The following is a 24,538-nucleotide window of genomic DNA, read 5'->3' on the forward strand; positions in this document are numbered from 1 at the left end:
GTGAAGCCCACATCCCACCCCTGCAGAGAACAATGTGGTCCGTAGGTCCCTTGAACATAAAACATCAGAAGCCCTGTCCTGACATCCGGACAACCTCTCCCACCTCTCTCTTAAGGACCCCTTCTGTTTCCCGCTGGCACTGCACAACCAGACACACACACACACACACACACACACACACACACACAATTTCAAATCAGAATCCTTTCAAAAGTTATTTGTGCGCGCAGCCGAGGATGTGTCCAGAGCTGTAAGAGTGGGAGCCTCTGGAGACACTGGATATGACGCAAATGGTTAAGTCCTGAAGGAAACAGGCGAAGAAAAATGCTGGTTTAAGTAAAGATTTAAGAAATAGGAAGATTATATACACCACACCTGCCATAAGCACAAGCCTGCTTATCAGTCCAAGCAGAGCACACTAGGTAAAGCCAGAGTCCATTTGCTCCCCAGCTCTCGGGACACGGCTCTTAGAGCTCAGGCAGATGGAAGAAATACATACGCAGCTTCTGCTCATCTGCCCCATTAAAACCAGGCATCCAGCATTAAGAGAGATGGTCATGGGTAGCCGCGGTGGCGCAGCGGTTTAGCGTCGCCTGCAACCCAGGGCGTGATCCTGGAGACCCTGGATCAAGTCCCACGTCGGGCTCCCTGCATGGAGCCTGCTTCTCCCTCTGCCTGTGTCTCTGCCTCTCTCTCTCTGTCTCTATGAGTAAATAAGTAAAATCTTTAAAAAAAAAAAATAAGAGAGATGTTCATTTGGGTGCAACATACACAAGTATCCAGTTGCCAAGAAAGTCGTACCAAAGTTACGTCCTCTAACTCAAAACTGGCCTTTCCAACGTCTAAAACGAACATATGCCACACTTGCCTGGAAATAAATGCTTATCAGGACAGTCACCAGAGAGATCAGGGAAGCCCTCCTCCTGGGCCGCGGCTCTCCCTGCCGGCGCCAAGTCCGCTTAGGATACTGCCGTGTCTACGCCACCCTAGGAAGGTGTGGGCCGCCCCGTGTTCCGTGGGCGGGAGGGAGCCCAGGCCTGCGCGCGCTCACCCGGGCCCGCGGCGCAGCGGGCAGCAGCCCGAGCAGGTGGGCCTCGAGCAGGTGGGCCTCGCAGCATCCTATAAAGGCGGAGGAATCGGGGTAAACCGCACCGCAACCCCCCACCTGAGCGAAAGGCCCGAGTGTTCCGGAAGGCCACGCCCAGCCCGTTCAGGCAGCCGCAAGCGGTTACCAGCAGGCGGGGCGGGGCGGGGCGGGAGCGGGCGGCCGGGCCCGGGACGAGGGTCTCTCGGGAGCGTCGGCGCCTCCCGGGTCGGCCTGGGTCCCGCGGCTCCGGCGTCCGCTCCCGGGCCGTGCTCCGCCTTCGAAACCTTGCACGGCTTTGGCTCGGGCCTCGGGCCGGGGGCCCTCCCGGGGCTGGAGCGGGGCCAGGGCGCGGCCGTGCACCCCGGGGCGGAGGGGGGGGCAGAGGGGGGGCCCGAGCCGCCACCTCGGACCGGGGAGCGCGCGGGGAGCGCCTCGGGCGGGCCGCTGGGAGCCCCGGGGCCGTGCGAGACGGAGCCGGGGCGCGGCCGCCAGAGGACCCCGGGGGGCAAGCAGCCCGGGGCGGGGGCGGTGCGGGGAGCGCCCGGCGGGGAGGAGCCGAGCGCCCCGGGGTACCCACCTGCCGCGGGGCCCCCAGGACCGGCCGGAGGCTCCGCTCCACGCCGGCAGGTGCAGGGCCTCCAGGCCGGGGCGCATGCCGCGGCGCCCGAGCGCCAGGAGGGGCGCGGAGGGTGGACGGCTGCACCCGCCTCGGCCCCGACGTGCCGGCCCCAGGCCCCTGCGCTCGGCTCCGGGGGGCGCCGGGAGCTGGGGCGCCGGGTGTCTGCCGCGAGGTCTGGCTGCGGAGAAGCGGCCTCCAGGGAGCCGGCGGCGCGGGGCGCCCTCCACGCTGCCCCCGGGCGGCGGGGCCGCGCGCTCGCTGCGCTCCGGGCTCCTGCCGGGCGCCCTCCGGGGGTTCTCCACTACGTCGCAGTCCTGTCACCGGTTCCGTTCTGATGCATCCAGGACACAGTGCCGCGCTGGGGGCTGGGGGCACCGGCCCTCGGGGAATCCCCGGTTTAGGTCAGCGGTTTAGCGCCGCCTTCAGCCCGGGGCGTGACCCTGGAGACCTGGGATCGAGTCCCACGTCGGGCTCCCAGCATGGAGCCTCTCTCTCTCTCTCTCTCTCTCTCTCTCTCTCTCTCTCTCTCTCTCTCTCTCTCTCTCTCTCTCTCATAAATAAATAAAATCTTAAAGGACACGGTCCTCTCCCCCAGGACTTCGCGTGACCCGGCAAGTTCATCCGGATCAGTTCGTTCCCTGGGGCGTGTTTGCCTTCCGAAGCGTGTGATCACAAAACTGTGACAAGCGCAGGGTTCAGAGACGTGAAGCGCTCTGGACGCACGAGGACCAGAAAACAGACCTCGCCTCGCGCTGGAGCGGGGAAGCTGGAGCCGCCCCAGCGCGGGGAGCACGGTGCACCTGCTGCAGCCCCTGCCCTTCCCTCCCAGAGCTCCCGCCTGCGGGAGCCCAGGCAGGAATCTTGGGGCGGAGGGTCTCGGCACGTGCCCACATGTCACGTTCAGCTGCGGGTGATGCTCACTTGGCAGCCTGGACCCGGCGACGGCCTCTTTTGTGCCGAGTCCTGTTTCTCTTTCCACGCGGCAGCAGCGCAAGTCCCGAGTTCCAGGCGATTTGGCTCAGCAAGCATTTAAAAGGTTTCTGGAGTCCGCTAGCTCAAAGGATACCCTGCTGGGTATTTATTTTAATATGTGTCTGCGGGTAGAGGTAATTGGACAGAATGATGTAAATAGATATACACTGACCCTCTTTTGAAAGTCATTAAGGCAAAAATGCCTTATTTTAGAGTCCTTTTCATCAGAGGTGCCCACTGGGTGAAGACACGTTCAGAAGATCCCGTTTGCATAGTACAGTCCCCACAGGTGGGTGCAAGGGTGGTTTGGTTAGGTTCCTTTTTAGAAAGCGGAGAGGAAACTGTCCAGGGCTGTTCTTGTGGGGAAGATGTGGATTCCGTGAAAAAGACAGACTGTGGCTTGATTGGAAAGTGTTAAGAGTAAGTATATGGAAAGCAAGACATATTTTATGTATATTGTGTAAATATGTACAGATATATATGTATACACACAGTTTTTACACTAAGGAATTTCCAAGCCTTTTTAATTCAAAGAAAAACTGCCATGAAGGAACTACCCTATTAACCTCAAAATGCTAGGACTCTACTAGGGACAACGATCCCTTTAGAAGGGGACTATAAACTGGGATAACTTCTTTTTGTATCAACCAACTACTCATTATAAGTGTTTCCTAAAACTTCAGTATTTCTACTGGATAACTTATCAGTGGGTAGTTAAAAAGAAAATTCGTTGTTAACTATGTGTTTTTTAAGACTGTTTACCACGTGCGAGGGCCCCGTACTTCAAGGGGCCAGGAGTAACCCTGAGTGCCCACTAGGTAGGAAGGTTGATTTACATGTTATCTCATTGAACACTCAGCACTCTGGGTACTGTCATCTCCTTTTGAAATGAGGAAAATGAGTTCAGAGAGGTTTAGGTTACTGCCCTGAGGTCATCCAAACAATTTGTAGTAGATCCAAGATTTCTATTCAGGTCTTTGAGTTTCCAAAGCCTTTATTCTCACCACACTGCTGCTACACAGACAGACACATAATCAACAGTTAGTGATCTTGAATTGTTTTCCTAATCTGAAGAAGTTTCCTAGTTTCACAAAGCGGAGAAGAGATAAGATAAAGCCAAAGGCAGACACTCAAATGAATGAGCCATTCAGGCGACCCCTTTAAATTTGTCTTTAGTGGTGTGTGTGTGTGTGTGTGTGTGTGTGTGTGTGTGTGTGTGTGCAGGACATCAAAGGCTTCCGTATCTGTTAATCAGAAGTGGTAACCTCCTTAGAATGACAACAATGGCAATCTCAGACTAAAGGATGTTGGTATGATAGGGGCTTCTCAATAAGAAATCCTGTGACGTATCTTAAGTAAAGGAACTTTACATCAATAGCTGTAATTGGTGATAGATTATTGATCGGTATCAAGGTATTATTTTAAAAATAAACAGTAAGTAAATTCTTTTTTTATAGATTTATTTATTTATGAATAATGAATGAATGAATGAATGAATGGAGAGACACAGGGAGAGAAGCAGAGGCAGACAGAGAAGCAGGATCCCTGAATGGAGCCTGATGCAGGACTCAATCCCAGGACCTAAGCCAAAGGCAGAGGCTCAACTACTGAGCCACCCAGGCACCCCAACAGTAAGTAAATACTTATCAAACACCCAGGCCATCCAGAAATTGCACTACTGAGTATTTATCCCAAAGATACAAATGTAGTGATTCGAAGGGGTACCTGTACCCCAATGTTTATAGCAGCAATGTCCACCATAGCCAAACTATGGAAAGAGCCCAGATGTCCATTAGCAGATGAATGGATAAAGAGGATATTATACACACACACACACACACACACACACACACAGACAACGGAGTACTTCTCAGCCATCCAAAAAAAAAGAAATTTTGCCATTTGCAACAACATGGATGGAACTAGAGGATATTATGCTAAGTGAAAGAAGTCAATCAGAGAAATACAATTATCATATGATCTCACTTATATGTGGAATTTAAGACACAAAACAGAAGATCATAGGGGAAGAGAGGAAAAAATAAAACAAGATGAAATCAGAGAGGGAGACAAATCATAAGAGACTCTTAATCATAGGAAACAAACTGAGGGATGCTGGAGGGGAAGGGGGTGGGGTAACCGGGTGATGGACATTAAGGAGGACGTGGGATGTAATGAGCACTGGGTATTATATAAGACTGATGAATCACTGAACTATACCTCTGAAACCAATAATACATTATATGTTAAGTAATTGAATTTAAATAAAAAAATAAACACTGTAGAGGGAGTAACAGTTACAATGGAGAACTCCAAGTATCTCAAATTTCAATGTGCAAATGAAACACCAGCTTACACTCATTGTAAAACCTCACATTTCAGCATTGGGAGTCATTTTTATGAGTGACTTTCTGTTAAATAATAAGACTTCAGTGTCTCAAAGCTATATTCATTTAACCCTTAAAACAAAAAATTAACAAACCAGTTTCCTTTACAAAAAAAAAGATTGCTTTGAGAAAACCTTTATTGCACACCACTAAATTCATGTTTTGCACACAAAACAAAGATACATGTTGTAAAAATCCCTGAAATTCTAATCAGCAGTATCCAGGGGTGGAGACTTTGTTTCTGTGTCTTTTGAAGGCATATATTTCCCATTTATTTTTACGTTTTGAGCAGTATTGTTTTTCAAAATGTTTTTAATGTGAGTTTTCGAACCTCTCCCCCAAAACCACAGTTCCTGATCCTAAAACACTCTTCTGTGAGATTGAATGTGCTGTGAGGGGCACAGTACATCAGAGAGTTTTTGCAAGGCCATGCAAACACTAAAATAATCCCTGTAGAACTGAATATGCCCTTGGTATGCACTTTAATTTTTATACATATAAAGGGTACTCTTTAACTCCGTATTTTAACACTGAAGGAGAGAAAACTTATACATGAATACTAAAAAACTTGATCCTTTCTGGAACTAAAAGCGGCATCATGTAACAGTTGCCCTTCAGGACCAAATCTTAGACTGTTTGCTGGTAATAGTTGTCTCTTTCTTACTCTGCCCCTTAAGAGAAGATTTTAAAATACGATGATTACTGATACACAGCAACCACATCCCCCCCTCTCTCTCAGAGACGAACCCCAGAGTGTGGTCAAGATCAGGGTTGGTGAGTTGTGTGAAGTCAGACCAGGCATTGTTCTCCCCTGATGATACAATCAATCCAGGCAGGATAGCTAGACTCAAGAGGATAGGAGCTGAAGAAGGGGATGGAGAACATATCCTAAAACTATGGCAAAATAAACAAGATATAAGAATCCAATAGCTTCTCTCATCAAAGCTAGTTTAAAAAAAAATCCAACATAAAGCTGCAAAAGACATTAAACGTTGCTTTTAAAAGTATAAATAGTTTTTGATCAATTACAGCTATCAGTTTGCTCAAAGTAATGGTCTTTAAACATAGGACACCTGATCTTAAAATATCCATATAGTTTCCCAACTCAGCTATATTGTATATTTCCCTCCAGAGCACAGATTAATCTGATGGCTACTTTTTACAACAGCAGAATATAGATATTGGAGTGTCATCTTCTAATCTGTATTTTCCAGAATTGGGTAGATCTTTGCACTCTGATATAAATGTACGAAGTTCAGTTTCTGGAAAGCCATCTTGTTGGTAATGCTACACGGAAGAATAAGGGGGATAAAAATGCTCTCATGAATAAGTCCCTTGAAAACAGTTTTATTCCAAATTCAATATTTGGCAAGGGAGGGGGATCTTTCTAGGGGGATAGTTCAGTCACTGCCAAGTATTTTCAGGAAGATATTGCCTCTAGAGCAATTCTTCGGTCTAGCTAAGGAAAAGTGGGTCTAGAATTCTGCAGTGTCTTCAGAGGCTCTTTTGTGGGTCTGGTTCAACAAAATGAGTCTGAGCTGTCTTTCCAGGGGGAATCCAGCCTGCACATCATTTTGGAGTCTCCCTTTCAGACAGACAGGTGTGTTTAAGGGCCCTGTATTAGCATCAGTTTGGGGGTCTAAGATCTCTAGAACATGCCCTGACTAGAAAAGATCTGCCATCACTTGCCCACCTGACAGGTGCTCTGAGTTCATGGAAAGAGGTAAACAACTAAACGGTGAGTCTCAGACTTGTATCATCAAGACATGTCGACTCCTATTACTATTCTTTGAGACCTAAGATATCACCCTTAAATAACATGTAGTTCTCTGCATGCAAAGCTAAAGGCAGTGAATTTTTAGAGCACAGTGGGGAGGGATCTGGACAGGTACTACAATCTTTCCCAGTGGCTTTGGTGACTCTAAGCACACATCTGCCAAGCAAGTACGGAGGACGGTTGGTTCTTAAAATCTAATTCAGTAAAGAGTAAAGATTTTATTTATTTATTTATTCATGAGAGACACAGAAAGAGACACAGGCTGAGGGAGAAGCAGGCTCCACGCAGGGAGCCCTCTAATTCAGTAAAAATGAAGTCATAGTCCTCACTTACCTTACCATAAGCAAGGTATTCATAATTATCAACTCATAACCCATCAACTTCTGCCAACCTTCACTTTGTCCCTAGGACCATTTGGATGACATCATGTTTCATCAGCCCTCTCATACCCAGAAACTCCGCAAGTGGAAGTGTCTATGCTAATAGTATACCTAATAGCATAAAGTTATTAGAAATTTAAATATATATGGATATTTACCCTGCCTTTCCATATTTCAAAGGGCTCGAACTGAGTTTTAAAATATCCCATCTAAGTGACAGTTTTTCAAATCATGTTTCTGACATGTATAAAGCATACCTGGCTAGTACTTGACATATCAATCCCTTCACTCTTCTAGAGACCAGGCCTCTGGGATGGTCCCAGACAGGGCCTTGCAAAGAGTATGGGTTCAGTCATAGCACGCTCCAAACTAAGAGTTCAATTTTTCTCTATGAAAATTAGATTTAAAAAAAATAAAATTTTGAAATGCCATATATTTTGTTCACCCGATGCTTACTGATTTTTAGAAGTCTTTTTTTTTTTTTTTTAAGTTTTAAGTAATCTCTACACCCAACATGGGCTTAAACTCATGACCCTAAGATCAAGAGTCGCATGCTTTCCTGACTGAGTCAGCAAGGCACCCCTGGTCTTTATAATTCTAATAAAATTTTAGAAGTTTGTTTGAAAAATCTTACGTAGAGACAGAACTCTCAACATTCTACAAATTCTAATTCTTCATTTCTGTGTCTCAGTATCTAAAATTGAAGTCTGGGATGCCTGGATGACTCAGCGGTTGAGCATCTGCCTTGGGCTCAGGTCCTGATCCCATGATCCAGGTTCGAGTCCCACATCGGACTCCCTGCATGGAGCCTGCTTCTCCCTCTGCCTCTGTCTCTGTGTTTCTCATGAATAAATAAATAAAATCTTTAAAAAAAATAAAATTGAAGTCTTTCTTTTCTACCCTGAAAAAAATGAACATTCTATCAGTTCTCTTCCCTCTTAGGTACCCTATTTTATTGCCATTCTACAAGTTCTGGGAAAATGCTGCTACTTACGGCTCTTGATGAACTTACCTTAATTGTTTCATACGTATCAGTGATCAGTGCGATGAAAAGACTTAAAATCATATATATAAAGAGGCTGATGAATGAGTAGAGATAAATTCTGCTAAACAGCCAGACCAAGTAACTTTTTTGTTGCATTTTTGCAAATGTGGCAAACATATCATCTCCATTTATCAGAGAGAAAAGGCACTCAGAGACCATGTTCAGAGAACGGAACTAGAAAAGGAAAAGAGAAAAAGTTCACTTTTTTCCATGTACCTTTCCAGTGGAGGTTTTGTTCATGACATCATAAAATAATGGGACCAGATATCTCAAGTTGCTGCCGCAAACTATGTAGTTAATCTCGTGTAACTATAAGCATTTGCTGTGTGGTATACACAACCTCTATAACATCTACTATTTTTCCTGGAACGAGCAGCTCCTTCTTGAGGCTCCCCTTAATGGGACAGCTTGAATTGAAGCAGAAGGGGCTAGGCTCACCCTAAGTGCTTTTCTGAGTCAAGTCTTACCGCCCACTTTACCTACATAGAAAGAGATCCTAGAAAAACCTCTGAACCCTTCTGAGAAACACTAGAGATACCCAAGTCCTAAGCATGCATGTTCATACTTCTTATTTGAAAGTTCATTCCATTTAGGGTAATGGCATTACAATCAAGACTATAACTCTGTTAACAAAATTTTCAAATATTTCTTCAAGTTTCTCCCTATCTACCTTTTTATACTACCTTTTTAATAAGGTCACACTTCCAAGTCTTGCCTAAATAGCTTACTCTAATATATATTGATGAATCTAGTCTTGACCTCATTGGTGGAAATAACTAATTAACTAACTAACCAAAGACATAATTATCTGATACATTCCAGGGGAGGAGGTGAGGTAGTTGAGTTGGTCACACCTTACCAGTTTATAAACATGGCACCAGATATACTACCTTCGACATTTTCAGACTGAGTCACAAAATAGAAGGAGTTCATGTTAAAGGGCTAACAAGCCCCTGGCACTAATGTAGGAACTTAATAGTAACAGGAAAAAGTTGTTTATTGGTACCTTATCATGGTACGGCCCCAGCACAATCCATCCACAGAAGCAATAGCCTAAATAAATCATAGCGGCACAGCAACAGAACCTGATGACACTGGGCAGTGCTGCCTGCAGGGTCAGAATAAGGAGCTAGGAAAGGAAGAGAGGCCATTAGAATCCACTTGTCCCTCAGCCAAAGCAGTGCACTAACTCAGAAAGATAGGAATGGTAACAGCATTGCGGGCGATCCATGGAATCCTTACATTGTACTTCTGAAAGAAGCCGAGGTATCGAATGACTCCAAGCCACACAAGCATGGTGGAAGTCCCAAGAAGTATGCTACAAACATCATAACTTGTTAGACTCTAAAACAGAGCAGGGCAGGGGAGGAAAAGAGATTATTTAACAGAATTCATTTGGGCAAAAAAATATTTTGGGGGTTGATATGAATCAGGCACATTGTTCTAGGTGCTGAGAACAAATAAGTGAATAAAGAGACAAGATTTCCTTCCCCCATGAAGCTTGCATTCTAGTGTGTGTGGGAGAAGTAATAGAAATAAATTAACAAAACCCTCAATACCTCAGCTGATGGTAAGTGTTGAGGAGAAAATCCAGGGGAGGGGAGAAAGAATGGCTATCGGGTTGCATTTTAAATGGGGCTGGTCAGGAAGGTCTCACTAAAAAGGTGATATTTGAACAAAGACCTGAGGGCAGTGAGGGAGCAAGCCAAGCAAAAATCTGGGAGAGGAGTGAGTGTTCCAGACACAGAGACTAGCTAGTGCAAAGGCCCCACAGTAGGAGGGTGCCTGGCAAGATAGGGAGTCAGGCTGGAGTGAGCAAGCGGGCAGGGTAGAGTCATAGAGGTAAGGGGGTAGGTAGTTTAGGGCCTCATGGGTAATTTAACAACTTTGCATTTCAATCTGAGAGGCCGGGGAGATTTGAAAGCTCTGAACAGGAGTGATATGATCCCATTTGGGCTGCTATGGTTTAAGAGCAGATTGTCAGAAGTGTGAGAAGGCTGTTGCAATAATATAGATAAGAGCTGATGGTGGCTAGAACCAGCCTGGTCATGGTGAAGGCAAAGAGGTGATTTTTGAAGATAGATTGCTAGGATTTCCTCTTGGATTAGATGGAGGGGAGATGGGATTAGTGAAAGAGAAGAGTCACGGATGCATCTATGGCTTTTGTCTTGAGCTACTGAAAAGAGTTGCCATTAACTGAAATCAGAAATGGAGACTTTATGAAGAAGCAGGTTTGGGCCGTGGAGGTGGAAATTTGGGGGGGTTCTGTGTTAGGTATGTTAAATTTGAGGAGCCAAGTAGACATCAAATGAAGATGTGAAATCAACAGTAGGATATTTGAGATCAGAGTTCAGGGGAGAATTCTAACCTAGAGATATAGATTTAGAAATCAATGAAATAAAAATCAGTGGTAGAGAGCTACTAGTTAAAGCCATGGGACAGGATGAGATCACCCAGATAGTGGTGGGAAAGAGAATATGTGCAAGCACTGCACCTTCAGGCATTGTCACTTCAGTCTGTTGGAGAGGTGGGAAGGAGCCGGCAAAGGGAGTCAGAATACCAGTCTGTGATGTAGGAGAGAACCGGGTGACAGCCCAGTGAAAAAGTGCATCATCAAAAAGGGAGTGCTCTCAGTGTTAAAATGTGCTGATAGGTCAAGATGAGGATAAATAATAGATTATTTAACTTAGCAGCACTGGTGGTCATTGGAGGAACATTTCTCTGCAGAGTGGCAGGGCAGCCTGTTTGGAACAGATATAATAGAGAATGGGAGGAGCAGAATTAGAAACAAGATTAACTACTCTTTTGAGGTCTTTTGCTATATGAAGGGGAGCCAAAAAAAATAGGGAAGTAGCTAGATGGAAACTAGGTTGAGATTTTTGTCTCTTAAAAAGAAGAACATGCTAATGGGAAGGGTGCTGTAGAGAACCGATGCTGGTAGGTAGATAAATGAAGTGGGAGGTAGTGGAATTTCTATTTTTTTCTTGTTTTTTTGTGAAATAGAAAGAAGGTCATCAGTGGACAGTGAGGATGGGGCAGGGGTTTTAGAGTTTTCAGAAAAGAAAAAAATATGAAAAATATAAATTTGAATAAGGTTAGTTTGAACAACATAGGGTTATGGGTTTTTGTTTTTTTTCATTTGATTTTTGCTTTGGAGGTACAACTGATTTCTAGGCTAAGTTAATCCTAACTTAAAATGGAAAACCTTGGGGGGCACCTGGGTGGCTCAGTTGGTTAAATGTCTGCCTTTGGCCCAGGTCATGATCTCAGGGTCCTGGAATCAAGCCCTGCATCTGGCTCCTTGCTCAACAGGTAGTCTGCTTCTCACTCTACCCTCCCTTCTCTCTCTCTCTTCCTCTTTCATGAATGAATGAATGAATGAATGAATAAAATCTTTTTAAAAAATGGAAAACCTTATAGCCTATCAATGGGCAAAGTAAGAAAAGGGCAGCAACTGCAAGCACTCAAATAGTAGTAGGTGGGTTTCACTTTCACTCCCAGTCCTACTTTTTTTGTTGTTGTTGAAGATTCTAGCATTTCTTGTGAAACCTTAGTTTCCATGGGGTAAGAATTCACTGGCCCACTCCCAGGGCTCAGATTCAGTCAGTCTAACATGGAGCATTTTTACCAGATCCCCAAATGATTCTGACACGGAGGCCTGTGTGCCTAAAGAATCACGAAGAGATTTCCTGACAAGATTTAAAAGACTGCTACTGATTTGAAGTTTACTCAACATAATGTTTGAAAGAAATCATTTACTCTGCAAATTCTCACATTCTGGAAAAATATTAGTGCAAATCTGATACTAATGATGGTATAAATGGAAAAAATTTACCTTAGCTTGAATTTCCATTTTCAGAATTGATCCAATAATTGTCAACATGTCACTAATAATAATCATAATGTACCATCCATTGACGAATTCCATTCGATCAGAAACAGAAACTTCCTTCTTATAATGGAGGAGGAAAAAATTGACAAATTCCTTTAGAGAAGAGAGAGGAGGCACAGTGAATTTCTCTGTCAATCACAGGGGCCGAAGCATTTCTAGAGGGCAAGAAGCCCTACCTGTTGAAGCTGAAGTCCTCTAATTACAGATCGAAGGCACAGGGTTAGTGAAGCCAAGCATGTCAGAATAACAAAGGCATCAAAGATCATCATGTAGTGAGTGTTCTTCTGAACTGGAAGGAAAGAGCATTACCTGCTTATGCAGCGGAACATCAATATGGTGACCTCTACTTCTTTTATTTTCTTTTCATTTTTAGCCTCATTTAACTGCTGCATTACATACCACAGTACAGATATTTAACATTTACAAGGACACTCAGATTGTAATCTGTTTTTTCCTGCTACAATTCTCCAAGTCCTCTCTATGCACAGGTGCACATGATTCTTTAGGCAAATGAATATATAAAGGTGGAATTGTTGGGGTAAGGCATATACATAGTTCTGAAAAGAAATCCTAAGAAATTGTCCTCTGAAAAGATCGTACCAATGTACACACTGACACATAACTCCACATCTTCTCCGCTGTTGGAAATTAACAATCTTTTATTTTTGGCAATCAAAAGACTAAATCCTATTCCCAATGATTTGAAATGCCATCCGTATCAGCTGCCAAATTACTGTATGTATTCAAGTACCATATTTTACCCTTTTGATGTTTTTGTGTGTTTTAATGCCTAAGACAAATAACTCTCATTACTCTTTTCTGGAATTTTTGTTGGATGTTCTTGCTTAGTTTTTCATATATTCTTTAGGATCAGATGTTAAATTCCAATAAAAAGCCTACTGGTAATTTTTTTTGGGGGGGGACTCATGTTAAATGTATAAATTAGGGGAGAATTGGCATATACATAATGTAGAATCTCTTGTTCAAAAAATATGATGAGCCATTCCATTGATTCAGGCCTTTCTGCATCCGTTAGAAGCATTTTCAAATTTTATCGGAACCCTTCACTTTGCTTTTTGGAATAATATAGATAGTTCAAACATTCTTTCTGCAAAAACAACTGGTAAGTGTTCCCCATGAGTATTTAAAGAAAGCTAAAACTCCTTCTTTTAGGGGCACCTGGGTGGCCCAGTTGGTTAAGCATCTGCCTTCAGCTTAGGTCATGGTCCCAGGGTCCTGGGATTGAGCCCCCCATCTCTGCTCAGTGGAGAGCCAGCCTCTCCCTCTACCTGCCACTCCCCCTGCTTATGCTCCCTCTCCCTCTGTCAAATAAATAAAATCTTTTCTTAAAAATTCCTTCTTTTGGGGATCCCTGGGTGGTGCAGCGGTTTGGCGCCTGCCTTTGGCCCAGGGCGTGATCCTGGAGACCCAGGATCGAATCCCACGTCGGGCTCCCGGTGCATGGAGCCTGCTTCTCCCTCTGCCTGTGTCTCTGCCCCTCTCTCTCTGTGTGTGACTATCATAAATAAAATAAAAATTAAAAAAAATTAAAAAAAATTCCTTCTTTTAAAAACTACTACAACCATCAATAATAGATCTTTAATTATCAGCCTATGGTATTTTGTTCTTAATACAGTTAGCCTTCCTGCACATTTTACTAAAATATACTACCTGGGTGTAAAATATTTATTAAGAACCCACTATGTGTCAGGTGTTTTTCTAGATGTTGAGAATACTCAGTCTATAGCTGAATGCATACCAAGTGGTGACCAAGATAGACCCCCAACTTTGTGGAACTTCTATTCTATTGCAGTGCGACATGCAGGGAGGTAAACAAGTAAATGAACACAATGCTTTCAGACAGGAGTAAGTGATATGAAGAAAATAAAGCATAGTAACTAACAGGTATTGCTATGCCACACATAGTCCTAAGCACTTTATATGTATTGATGCATTTGATCCTCACAACAATGCCAGTAAAGGGGTGTGTGTGATTATTCCCCACTTGGCAGGTGAGAAAATGATGCACAAAGAGGTCATAGAAACTTGCCCAAGGTTCCATAGCCAGTAAGTGGCAGAGTCAGGATTCAACCCTTTGCAGTCTGTCTCCAGCATCTGTCCCTCTGTATTAGTGGTTCTTGGCATCCCTTGGGAACTGTTGGAAATGCACACTCTTTAGCCAGACCCTAGACCCACTGAATCAGAAACCACATTTTCACAAGCTCTCTCAGATGACACTGAAGTTCAAGAACCACTGGTGTAAGTGAGAGAGGCTGGTGTAGGGGAATGGGGTGAAGAGGCTCATTTAGAAGGCACTGTAAGCTGCAGCAGGTCTCAGATGAGACCTGAGTGACAAAGTGGAGCCACCCACGTAGAGATTCTGGAGAATTTCAAGCACAAAATGCTAGCCACCATGATTAGAGCCAGGTGAAGAAGGTGAGCAGAGGTCTCCGCTGTCATGTGCTGTACTACAGAGCTTGTCTTTGTTTGACAAGGTAGACTGATAAAAAGATAAGCACTTAAGACTATAGTTCTATAGTTCAAAACTCTATAATGAAGCATCCCATTAATATTGGCCAAAGGGCATCTAATTGTTACCAAAATGTCTATATCTACTTTAGAAAAACTTAAAAACTAAGAAACATTTGAGAGAAAGCCTGAGTGCCCGGTACCTTCATATGCTCTCATTTTCTCTATTCTAAAGTTTGTGGAGAAGTATTGCAATGGTTACAGATGACATAACAGGCTTGTCTTTCAAATAAACAATCTTACAGTTGAAGTGAAATTTGTGATTCAAGAGCCTCATATATTTAAAGTTAACTAATAGTGAAAAAAAAAACACTAGAATGAAGAAATTTAATTTCATTTCTCCTTACTATCTCATTACCACTTCTGAACTTTGTGAATCCACGAACAGGAAGCCGTAAGGCAATGATTTTCTAAGTATTGCATGGAAAAGGATGACCTGCACAATCCTAGGTCCCACCCCAGACCTGTGGACTGCCTTGCCTTGATTCTTCTGCTCACTAGAATCCAAGAACCCCTGACTTAGTCCAGTATAACATACCAAAGGGGCTAGAAAATGAGACAGATACATTCTTTTCCAGTCAATTTTCTCCAGTTCAGCTCCAAAATTCCCAATGGTACTTAGTCTATAGCTGAATGCATGTCCATGTCCATATTTCCAAGAATGGACACTTTCCTCATTCCTAAATATAAATATAATGTGCGGGATGCTTCAGGGTGAGCCTACCTGACTTCTCCCTGGCTGTAATGACTACTGGCACCAAGATTTACTTCTAAGCCTTAGGTTCTTAGTTTGTGTAAATAGGGATGCTGCTTATCTCAAGGAAATTTTAAAAGTATTAAAATGTAGATGGAAGTTCTTATGCAGTAAGCACTCAATATTACTTTGGGCATATGTGATTTTTTTTTCCTGGGGCACTTTTTGGTAAGAACTGGGCCATTGAGGGCACATGTAAAGGTCAGTAAAAGTCATTTCAATTACTAATAACATATGAATTGCCTGGAACACCAGATCCCTACAATGAGTTGATCTATTTGCAGAGAATTAGGAACTTGAGAATGCTCCAATTCTTTCATTTGTTGCTCCACATATCCCAGTAATTTAATAGCTCTTTTATTTAGTAACCATTTTCAAAACAAGTAAAATTCACCACTTACTTGATCCTGATACATGCCAGTCTTTACATTCTCTGATGGAAATATCATTATCTAAACTTATCTTAATTCTTCCACTATGGGCCTTATTGTCAAATGTTATCTGTGAAGAACAGGAAAATTGTCAAAAACATAGCTATAGTTTTTAAAGTCAAGACGTCTCTATATATTAATTAGGAAACAAATCTTTTAAGGTGAACAGATACCCACCCAGATTCTTATCTCAGACTCATCCCTGAGCTGATGCTAACTGTTCAACTTGGGAAATGCCCTTTATTTCTCTGTGAAATGAGAAAGTTGAACAAGATCTTCGGTTGAGATCTTTTAGTCTCTAATATCCTATATTTCTAGGATAGTATTCCAGCCCTGGACAACTCATAAAACAAGAGATCTCTCTCCTCTTTACCTCTAGATGTCCTCTTGGTATGAACAAGAGCTGATACAAGTATGCTTTTCCCCACCACCCCAGGGACTCAGCTGGCGATAGTTTGTCAGTGCTGTTATAATTCTTACTAAGACAGAGGTTCATTATCTCAGGCTTGGAACATTTCAGATGGAGGTTTTCACAGGTTTTCATTCTGGACCCAGATTTCTTTTTCTTTCTTTTTTTTTAAGATTTTATTTATTTATTCATGAGAGACACAGAGAGAGAGAGAGAAGCAGAGACACATGTAGAGGGAGAAGCAGGGTCCATGCAGGAAGCCTGACCAGGTCTTGATCCCAGGACCCCAGGATCACGCCCTGGGCTGAAGGTGGTGCTAAACCACTGAGCCACCCAGGGATTCCCTGGACCTAGATTTCTTAGTCACTCTAGTACCATATATAAAAAAGGATGTGGTGCCAGGGAGTCAACAGCTGTGTCTTGCTTCAAGGATCACCACTTCAGGACATCAGGCACCCAGCAGGACAAAGCCACACCAGAACAACTTTCATATTCCTACTGTCTCCCCCTTCTAGCTCTCTCCACTTTCCCCTTATCAGGATAGGGAAAGCAAGGAAATAAGTTGTGGTTTTGTTCAGCTTGTTTTTAGTGCCTCCTCTCTCAAGTCCTAAAGGAAAAACATCCTTTTAAAAGTCTGCCATTTAGGGGCACCTGGGTGGCTCAGGCGGTTAAGCAGTTAAGCATCTGCCTTTAGCTCAGGTCATGTTCCCGGGGTCCAGGGACTGAGCCCCCTGCTGGGCTCCCTGCTCAACAGAGAGCCTGCTTCTCCCTCTCCCTCGGATGTTCCCCCACTTGTGTTCTCAATCTCAAAAAACAACAACAAAAAAGTCTGCCATTTAAATGAGTTTTACTCAAGCTTCTTCATGTGGGGTAACCAGATATGCCTGCAGATATAAATTTTCAAATAAATTTGGTGAGTCTGATTACTCTGTTTCTCATGTTGGACTGTAAGCATCTTTCCTTGACAAGCAACTTAAAGTGTTGTCAGTGTCGCATACCTCCACAGCTGCTGGAGGACCCAGCCCATGGCCTCACAAAGGAAAGATGCTTCATATTATTTGAATGAGTCAGAAATCTTTGCTAAGGAGAACCCATACTTTTCCCCACACAGTCTCTGGGCTTTACAAATAGTAGGTGCTCACTAAATATCTGCTGAGTAAATACACTTTGGCTCAATGTCAATCACATCTCAGGAGGGCTCCAAAGAAGTTCAATTCTTCAAACAAAGAAGAAATAATGGATGGGATTAAGAACAGATTAGCACAGAAAAAAGCAAGACTTAACTCTATGTTGTCTAGAGAAAGAAACCCACTTTAAACATAAGACACAAATACCTAAAAAAAAAAAAAAAAGACACAAATACCTTAATATCAAAAGAGTGGGGAAAACATAGCACAGAAAAAAGCAAGACTTAACTCTATGTTGTCTAGAGAAAGAAACCCACTTTAAACATAAGATGCAAATACCTTAATATCAAAAGAGTGGGGAACACTACTTAAAAGAAAGCTGGGGTAGTTATATTAAAGTCAAACAAAGTAGATTTTAGAGCAAAGAATATTACTGGCATAAAAAGTACCATTTCATAATGATGTAAGAGTTAGTTCCTCAAATGAATACAAGAATCCTAGATGTTTATATACCTAATAGTTTCAAAATATATGATGCAAGAATATGTTAAACCACTATGAATGAATGTTAATGCATTACTTTTACATGATGAATCCAAATTACAGGCACACCCAGGAAAGTTTCATAAATAGCTGTTATATACCAGGTACTAAGGGAGGTCCTTTATATATTTCATATATATGAAGTATATTAGATAGACAAATAACAGATAGATGTCTTCACAACTTTGTTAGGTAGGTGGGCATTAATTCTGTTTTAACAAATGAGAAAACTGGAACTCAAACCAATTAAGTAATTTGCCTAAAGTTATAAGCTACTAACTGGTGAACTAGATTAAAATCTAGGGTTGCCTGATTCCAAAGCCCTTGCATTTTAAATCAGCATATAGTGCCCCAGTTCATGTTTATTTATAACCATAAAGTTATAACCATAAAGTTATAAGTAAACATGAACTATTATTAAACCACCCTCTAGGGCATCAGTTCTACTATAGTTCTGTGAGACACAACACTAAATCCACAACGCACAGGCATAGCTTGGGTTGAATCTGCAATAACAGGAAAAACAGAACAGCTGCAAGCAGCTAACAGGCCAGGTTGCTCTCATCACTGTACTGAGTCATGGGAAGGGGCCTACATTTTACAAATGTTTCATTTATTCATCCCACAAATATTTGAGTCATCTACTATGTGCTTTGAGGGATGCAGAGATTAAGTAAAATGATTCCTGCCTTCCAGGAGCTTTCAATCTAGTAGAGTTGATGATAAAAGCCTAGAAATGCACAAAACAAAAGAGAAGGTGGGTGAGCCTACCTAAAATATAAAAACAAAACCAAAGGGGGATCCCTGGGTGACTCAGCGGTTTGGCGCCTGCCTTTGGCCCAGGGCGCGATCCTGGAGTCCCGGGATCGAGTCCCAGGTCGGGCTCCCAGCATGGAGCCTGCTTCTCCCTCCTCCTGTGTCTCTGCCTCTCTCTCTCTCTCTCTCTCTCTCTCTCTCTCTCTCTCTCTCTCATAAATAAATAAATATGTCTTTAAAAAAATAAAAATAAAACCCTGGAGTTCAGAGCATAGGATGTGTTCCTATCTGAAGCATCACAAAAAGAATCCACAAAGAGGAGATCAGTTGAACTGAGCCGTGAGAATGATAAAACTTCTGAAAGGTGACTCTCAGTTTGAGAGCGGTACAGGGGGTGGTAAGGGAGAGGAGGGGCAAGGGAGAAGACTGTGGGCAGTGGCTCAATTTTTTAAAAAATCAAGTAATATTGAAAACTCATAACTTCCTGACTAATATTAGGATCAAAACTTGTAGCCTAATACAAAATAGTCATAGTATTAGTGTTTTTTCCTGTTAAATGATATGCATAATTATTAATTATACTATATTCTGAAACTTTTTTAACCTCAACCTCTGAAAACTCGATTTCTCATAGCCAATTAGTTGAATATCATGAACGTAGCTCTGGTACGAAGTACTGCCGAAGCAACAGCAATCTGGACCGTATGAAGGCAAGTTGTATCAAATGCAGTTCCACATATGCCCCACTCAGCATTGGATTACTGACCCTGAGCCTAATGAGGTGATCAACTCACAAGAGAGGCATCCTGTGCTCTCTAGAGAGCATTAATAGCTCCATGTGCCACTGGAATATAGAGAACAAAGATGCGACAGCGTGTCTGAAGGTGGAGGAGCCAGAGCATCCAGACACAGCCCACGGAAGGTACTGCAAACAATAAGCCACAGGAGTCAGGAGCCTCAGCAGCAGGAACTCTTGGCAATGACCCTAAGCTGACAGCTACAGACTGGTAAGGGCCAACTATAGAGGACCCAGAAGCCTCTGCTCCTTTTGTATTTGAACACCTGCCCTGTGCCAGGCACCGAACAAGGCATAGGCCCCGTCCTCCCAGAACCTACAATGAGGTACAGAGGATAATTAACAAGTAAACGAGGTACCATCACGAAATAAAGGCAGCTATACCAACGCTTCCCCTCTGCACACTCAAGTGCAGACATCCCATACATTTGACCATGCTTTAACACAGGTAGATGAAGCATGTAACTAAGTCAAACAATTTTTCTTCAAAAATTCAGGGACTGGGACCAAATTCAGCCCAGCCCACACTTACAGTCAGAGTAAAGTCATAACAGTCAGGGAGCTCGTGATGCCGAATGGTCTGCAGATTAATGGCCTTCAGCTTAAACTGCAGGTCCACCGTGAGGAGTCTAGGGGACAGGGGAGGCTTTAGTGCAGCGGAAACCTACGCGCGCAGACACAGAGGTTGCCCTCCCACCTGCCTCCCTCACCTGTGAAAGTCCAGCGTTAAGTTGAGTTTATTTTCTTCCAGCGTTCCGACGTGGAAAGGCTCAGCTGGCTCTACAGAGAAACACTCTGCCATGGAAAGGAGCACAACGTCACGCACAGAGCCTAAAATAAAGAAGTGACCTGCATCTTGAAAGGATAGAGCGTTTAAGACCAGATATTCCGATTCTACTATTCTTCTGAATTCAGATTTAAAAGCTAAACGTCAGTACCACTTGGTTACAATGAGTTGTTTCTTTTTTAAATTTTAATTCGGGGGCACCTGGGTGGCTCAGCTGTTGAGCATCTGCCTTTGGCTCAGGGCATGATCCCAGGGTTCGGGATCGAGTCCCATGTCAGGCTCTCTGCATGGAGCCTGCTTCTCCCTCTGCCTATGTCCCTGCCTCTCTCCCTCTGTCGCTCATGAATGAATAAATAAAATCTTTTTTAAAAATTTTAAAAAGGCTCTTAGAAGCAATTTGGGTGAAGAATTCTGAGTTGCTTCTTTTTAACAAGAAAAAAAAAATAAAAATAAATTTTAATTAGATTAGCCAACATATAGTACATCATTAGTTTCAGATGTAGAGTTCAGTAATTCATCCATTGGGTGTAAGGCTCAGGGCTCATTTCAACACATGTCCTCCTTAATACCCATCCCCCTGTCACCCCACCCCCACCCCATCCCCCCACCCACCTCCCCTCCAGCGACACTCAGTTTGTTTCCCAGAGTGAAGAGTCTCTGATGGTTTGTCTTCCTCTCATTTCTTCCCAGTTTTCCCTCCTTTCCCCATAGTCCTCTGCACTGTTTCTTATATTCCAACATATGAGTGAAACCACAGAACTGTCTTTCTCTGACTGAATGAGTCATTTATTTTTAAGACACAAGTGGCTACAGCATTTCTGGAGTGGGTAAGGGGTAGGAGACCTGAACTCTCACATTAGTCTTCTATAGAATGCTATCTTCCTTCCTGCCTCTGTGAGCCTAAACTTTGAGTCTCTTCTCTCTTTTTTGTATCCTAAACATGAAGCACTTGTAGTACCTAAGATAAAATTTTCTGATTTTAAGGGACCTATTTTTTTAATTTTTTTTAATTTATTTATTTATGATAGTCACAGAGAGAGAGAGAGAGAGGCAGAGACACAGGCAGAGGGAAAAGCAGGCTCCGTGCACCGGGAGCCCGACGTGGGATTCGATCCCGGGTCTCCAGGATCGCGCCCTGGGCCAAAGGCAGGCGCCAAACCGCTGCGCCACTCAGGGATCCCAAGGGACCTATTTTTTAAAAATATTATTTCTCCTTAAGCACTTAAAAAAAAGGAAGACAGTATTTTAGAAGATTTCACTAATCTGTACTGTAACCCTTTACTATCCTCCTCCAAAAAATATCCCAGTGACTATTGTTAAAAGCATTTGAACATTTAACTTTTAACTTAAAGACTTAAGCTAATTTAATCTCAGGGTTGTGAGTTTAAGCCCTGCACTGGGCTCCACTCTGGGTATGGAACCTACTTAAAAAAAAAAATTATATATATATATATAAAAAGCCATTCTATTCTAAGTCCTGGTTCTGGATCCTTCTCGAACCAACCATCAAAGATACTAAGTAGTTGGGACACCTGGGTGGCTCAGCAGTTGAGCGCCTGCCTTCAGCCCAGGGCATGATCCTGGAGTCCCAGGATTGAGTCCTACATCAGGCTCCCTTGCATGGAGCCTGCTTCTCCTTCTGCCTATGTCACTGCCTTTCTCTCTCTGTCTCTCATGAGTAAATAAATAAAATCTTAAAAAATAAATAAATGATTAAAAAAGATATTAAGTAGAGAAGAGCAGTTGAGGGGAGGGAGTTTTATATGCATGACGAATTTGCAGGTACAATGTTTTGTAAGGGTAAGTGTACTTAACTGGCTTATCCAGTGCAAGAGGGAGTGGAACACAGAGGCTAAGAATATAGTGCCTAAGAGCACAGACAGCCTGGGTCAAATTTCAGCACCACCTCTCACTAGCTCCATCTGGACCATATCACTTAACTCTGAGCCATACTTTACTCTTCTATAAAATGAGGATAATAACATATTTTGCCTTATTGGTTTGTTCTTGTTGCTTTTTAAAATCATAAGTCACAGTAAAGTCACAGTACCCAACACATAATAAATCCTACATAGTTTCTTGCTATGACCTAATAGCACTGACCAAATGAACATTTTCAGAGATGAAATTGCTGATTTTAAGTATGAATCAAGTAGTTAAAAAATAGAAGCTCTAGTCTTTTGAAGAACATCACCAGTTTCAATCTCTGGATCAATGTCGAAGGTATCATTTCCAGGACAGATGTTTCCTTGCTTGTAGAAGTGCTGACAGATTGCCATAGCAGACTGTTCCGTCCCCTTGTTCTCATAAGCATGATTCCCAACCGAGGTATTGCGTAGCAGCAAGTACTTCAACGGAAAAGAGAAACAAAATGGGATGGGAACACCAGCCAGACAGAAATGAAGCCACGATTTTACTCACCCCTCCTGTGAAATGGGCAGGTTCCAACCTGCGTCCTAGGTGGAGACATTCACATTCACAGTGATACACAGAGCACAGGACATGATCATGGGCACCAGGACAGCAGCCAGCCAAGAGTACTTCCAAACTAGAGTTCTGGGCTTGGGTCTCATTTTTATGAGTGTGGGCAAGTCACAAATTTTCTGAACCTCTGGTCTCTTGTCTACAAAATTAAAGGCTTACAGCACATCATCTCTGTGGATCTTTCCTTCTTTAAAGAACTATGTTTAGGAACTGATTTTTACATTCAGTGTGAATACGAACTTTATCTCTGAACTATTTCTTGTAAGGTCAGGGTTCTGCTTTGCTGCTGTAATATAGGTAGGAAAGGGCAAGTATAGGAAGCTAACATGCAAAATAATTCCCCCCAAAAACCTGTTTCTTCTTTATCCTTGCAAGAACACAGTTTAGTCACTTCCACAGCAATATTCCCTTGTCCCAAGGAGTCCTCTAAATAAAATAAAATAAAATGTGATTTTACAAATGAGGATCTTATGGTACTTAGGAATAATCATCAACTTAAAACTCTGAATGGATTTCTGTAGAAAAAAAGTGTTTCAGAGCTTACCATGAACAATGCTGTTTGGCACAATTAGTGATACAAAGATAGGTATCCATCTTTTGGAATTAATTTAATGGGATGGATACAGAGATAAATAATCCTATGAAACAATGCATGTGAAACATGCTAAATTAAATGAAATAAATCATTTATAATCTGAGCCTTATGGGATAGATGCTGAGCTAGGCCTCATCCAGCCCACCAAGAGCAGCATTTTATCACATCTGAGGCATGGTTCTTATTTAACGTAGCCTGTCCATGTGTTTGATGCAGCCTAGTGCTTTCCAAGGATACTTTTCCACTTGACTTCTGGGACACAGTATCAGTCTCCTCTGCTGAATCCTGCTCCTGCCAAACTCTATGTCTCAGAATGCCCTTGGATTTGGTCCTCTACTTCTTCATCCACATTCTCTCCATAAGTGATCTCAATCAGTCCCGTGTTGAAACATTATCTGTATGCTGATGGCTTCCAAATTTACATCTCCTGACCTTTCCACTGAATTCCATACATGGGTAGGACTCTGCCTGCAGGACACCTCTGGTGTCTAAGAGATATCTCAAACATAAATGTGCCAACAGAAAAACTAGCTCCTTCCATGAAAATGCCCTTTTTAATCAGTGACTCCATAAGCCTCTCTGCTTTGCAGGCTAAAGCTTAGGAATGATGATCCTTTAGCCTCTTTCTCTCATACTCCGCTTCTGGTCCATCAGAAAGTTGTGCATTACTTTCAAATTATACCCCAAATCTGACTGCCTCTCATCACCTTCACTGCTCTCACCCTTGTCCACACCCCCTCATCTCTCACCCTGACAAGCTGAATCTCTTCAGTGGTCTTCCTGCCTGCCATCTGCCTTTCACCACAGTCTAGTCTCCATATGGAACTCATGAGACTGTTACAGAAATAAGTGAAATTAATGCATGTAATGCACTTAGGAGAGCAATACCCAAAACACAAAACTGTTCTATGCTCTGTTCATGCTACCCCTTTTCCCTGGAGGGCTCCTCCCTGAGATGGCTACAGCATGTCTCCCCACACTCCGGTCTGCCCTGTCCACCTGTCATTTACCAGAGAGGCCTCTCCTGACCACCTCCATTCATTCACTCTGCCTGCTGCTTTTTTTTTTTTTTAATATAGTATACTTATAACCAACTGACAAATAATATCCTTGTTTATTATCTTATTTACTGCTTATCTCTCCCTATTAAAATATGATTTCCTCGACT

The 24,538-nt window shown here is 43.0% G+C and overlaps 2 protein-coding genes across 4 annotated transcripts in view; both read right to left on the reverse strand.

Moving 5' to 3' along the window:
- The window catches only part of MCOLN2 (mucolipin TRP cation channel 2), a 50,521-nt gene extending 49,900 nt beyond the window's left edge, over window positions 1–621 (reverse strand). Inside the window, exon 1 of the mRNA XM_055339334.1 lies at window positions 500–621. The gene's annotated coding sequence lies outside the window, so the exon portion shown is untranslated. The remainder of the gene's footprint in view (window positions 1–499) is intronic.
- Window positions 622–5,200: 4,579 nt separating this feature from the next.
- MCOLN3 (mucolipin TRP cation channel 3) overlaps window positions 5,201–24,538 on the reverse strand; it is a 29,376-nt gene continuing 10,038 nt past the window's right edge. For 2 of the 3 annotated variants that reach the window (XM_055340723.1, XM_055340722.1), the window contains exons 4-13: window positions 22,486–22,639; window positions 20,215–20,299; window positions 20,037–20,133; window positions 15,844–15,943; window positions 12,336–12,448; window positions 12,103–12,252; window positions 9,510–9,611; window positions 9,274–9,396; window positions 8,235–8,441; window positions 5,201–6,352 (exon numbers count right to left, since the gene is read on the reverse strand). In XM_055340723.1, the coding sequence (XP_055196698.1) occupies window positions 6,218–6,352; window positions 8,235–8,441; window positions 9,274–9,396; window positions 9,510–9,611; window positions 12,103–12,252; window positions 12,336–12,448; window positions 15,844–15,943; window positions 20,037–20,133; window positions 20,215–20,299; window positions 22,486–22,639 (1,266 nt within the window). In that variant the 3' untranslated portion in view covers window positions 5,201–6,217. The remainder of the gene's footprint in view (window positions 6,353–8,234; window positions 8,442–9,273; window positions 9,397–9,509; window positions 9,612–12,102; window positions 12,253–12,335; window positions 12,449–15,843; window positions 15,944–20,036; window positions 20,134–20,214; window positions 20,300–22,485; window positions 22,640–24,538) is intronic. The other variant, XM_055340724.1, reaches the window with a different exon arrangement.

Source organism: Nyctereutes procyonoides, unplaced genomic scaffold (assembly GCF_905146905.1).
Source record: "Nyctereutes procyonoides isolate TBG_1078 unplaced genomic scaffold, NYPRO_anot_genome, whole genome shotgun sequence".
Lineage (NCBI taxonomy): Eukaryota > Metazoa > Chordata > Mammalia > Carnivora > Canidae > Nyctereutes > Nyctereutes procyonoides.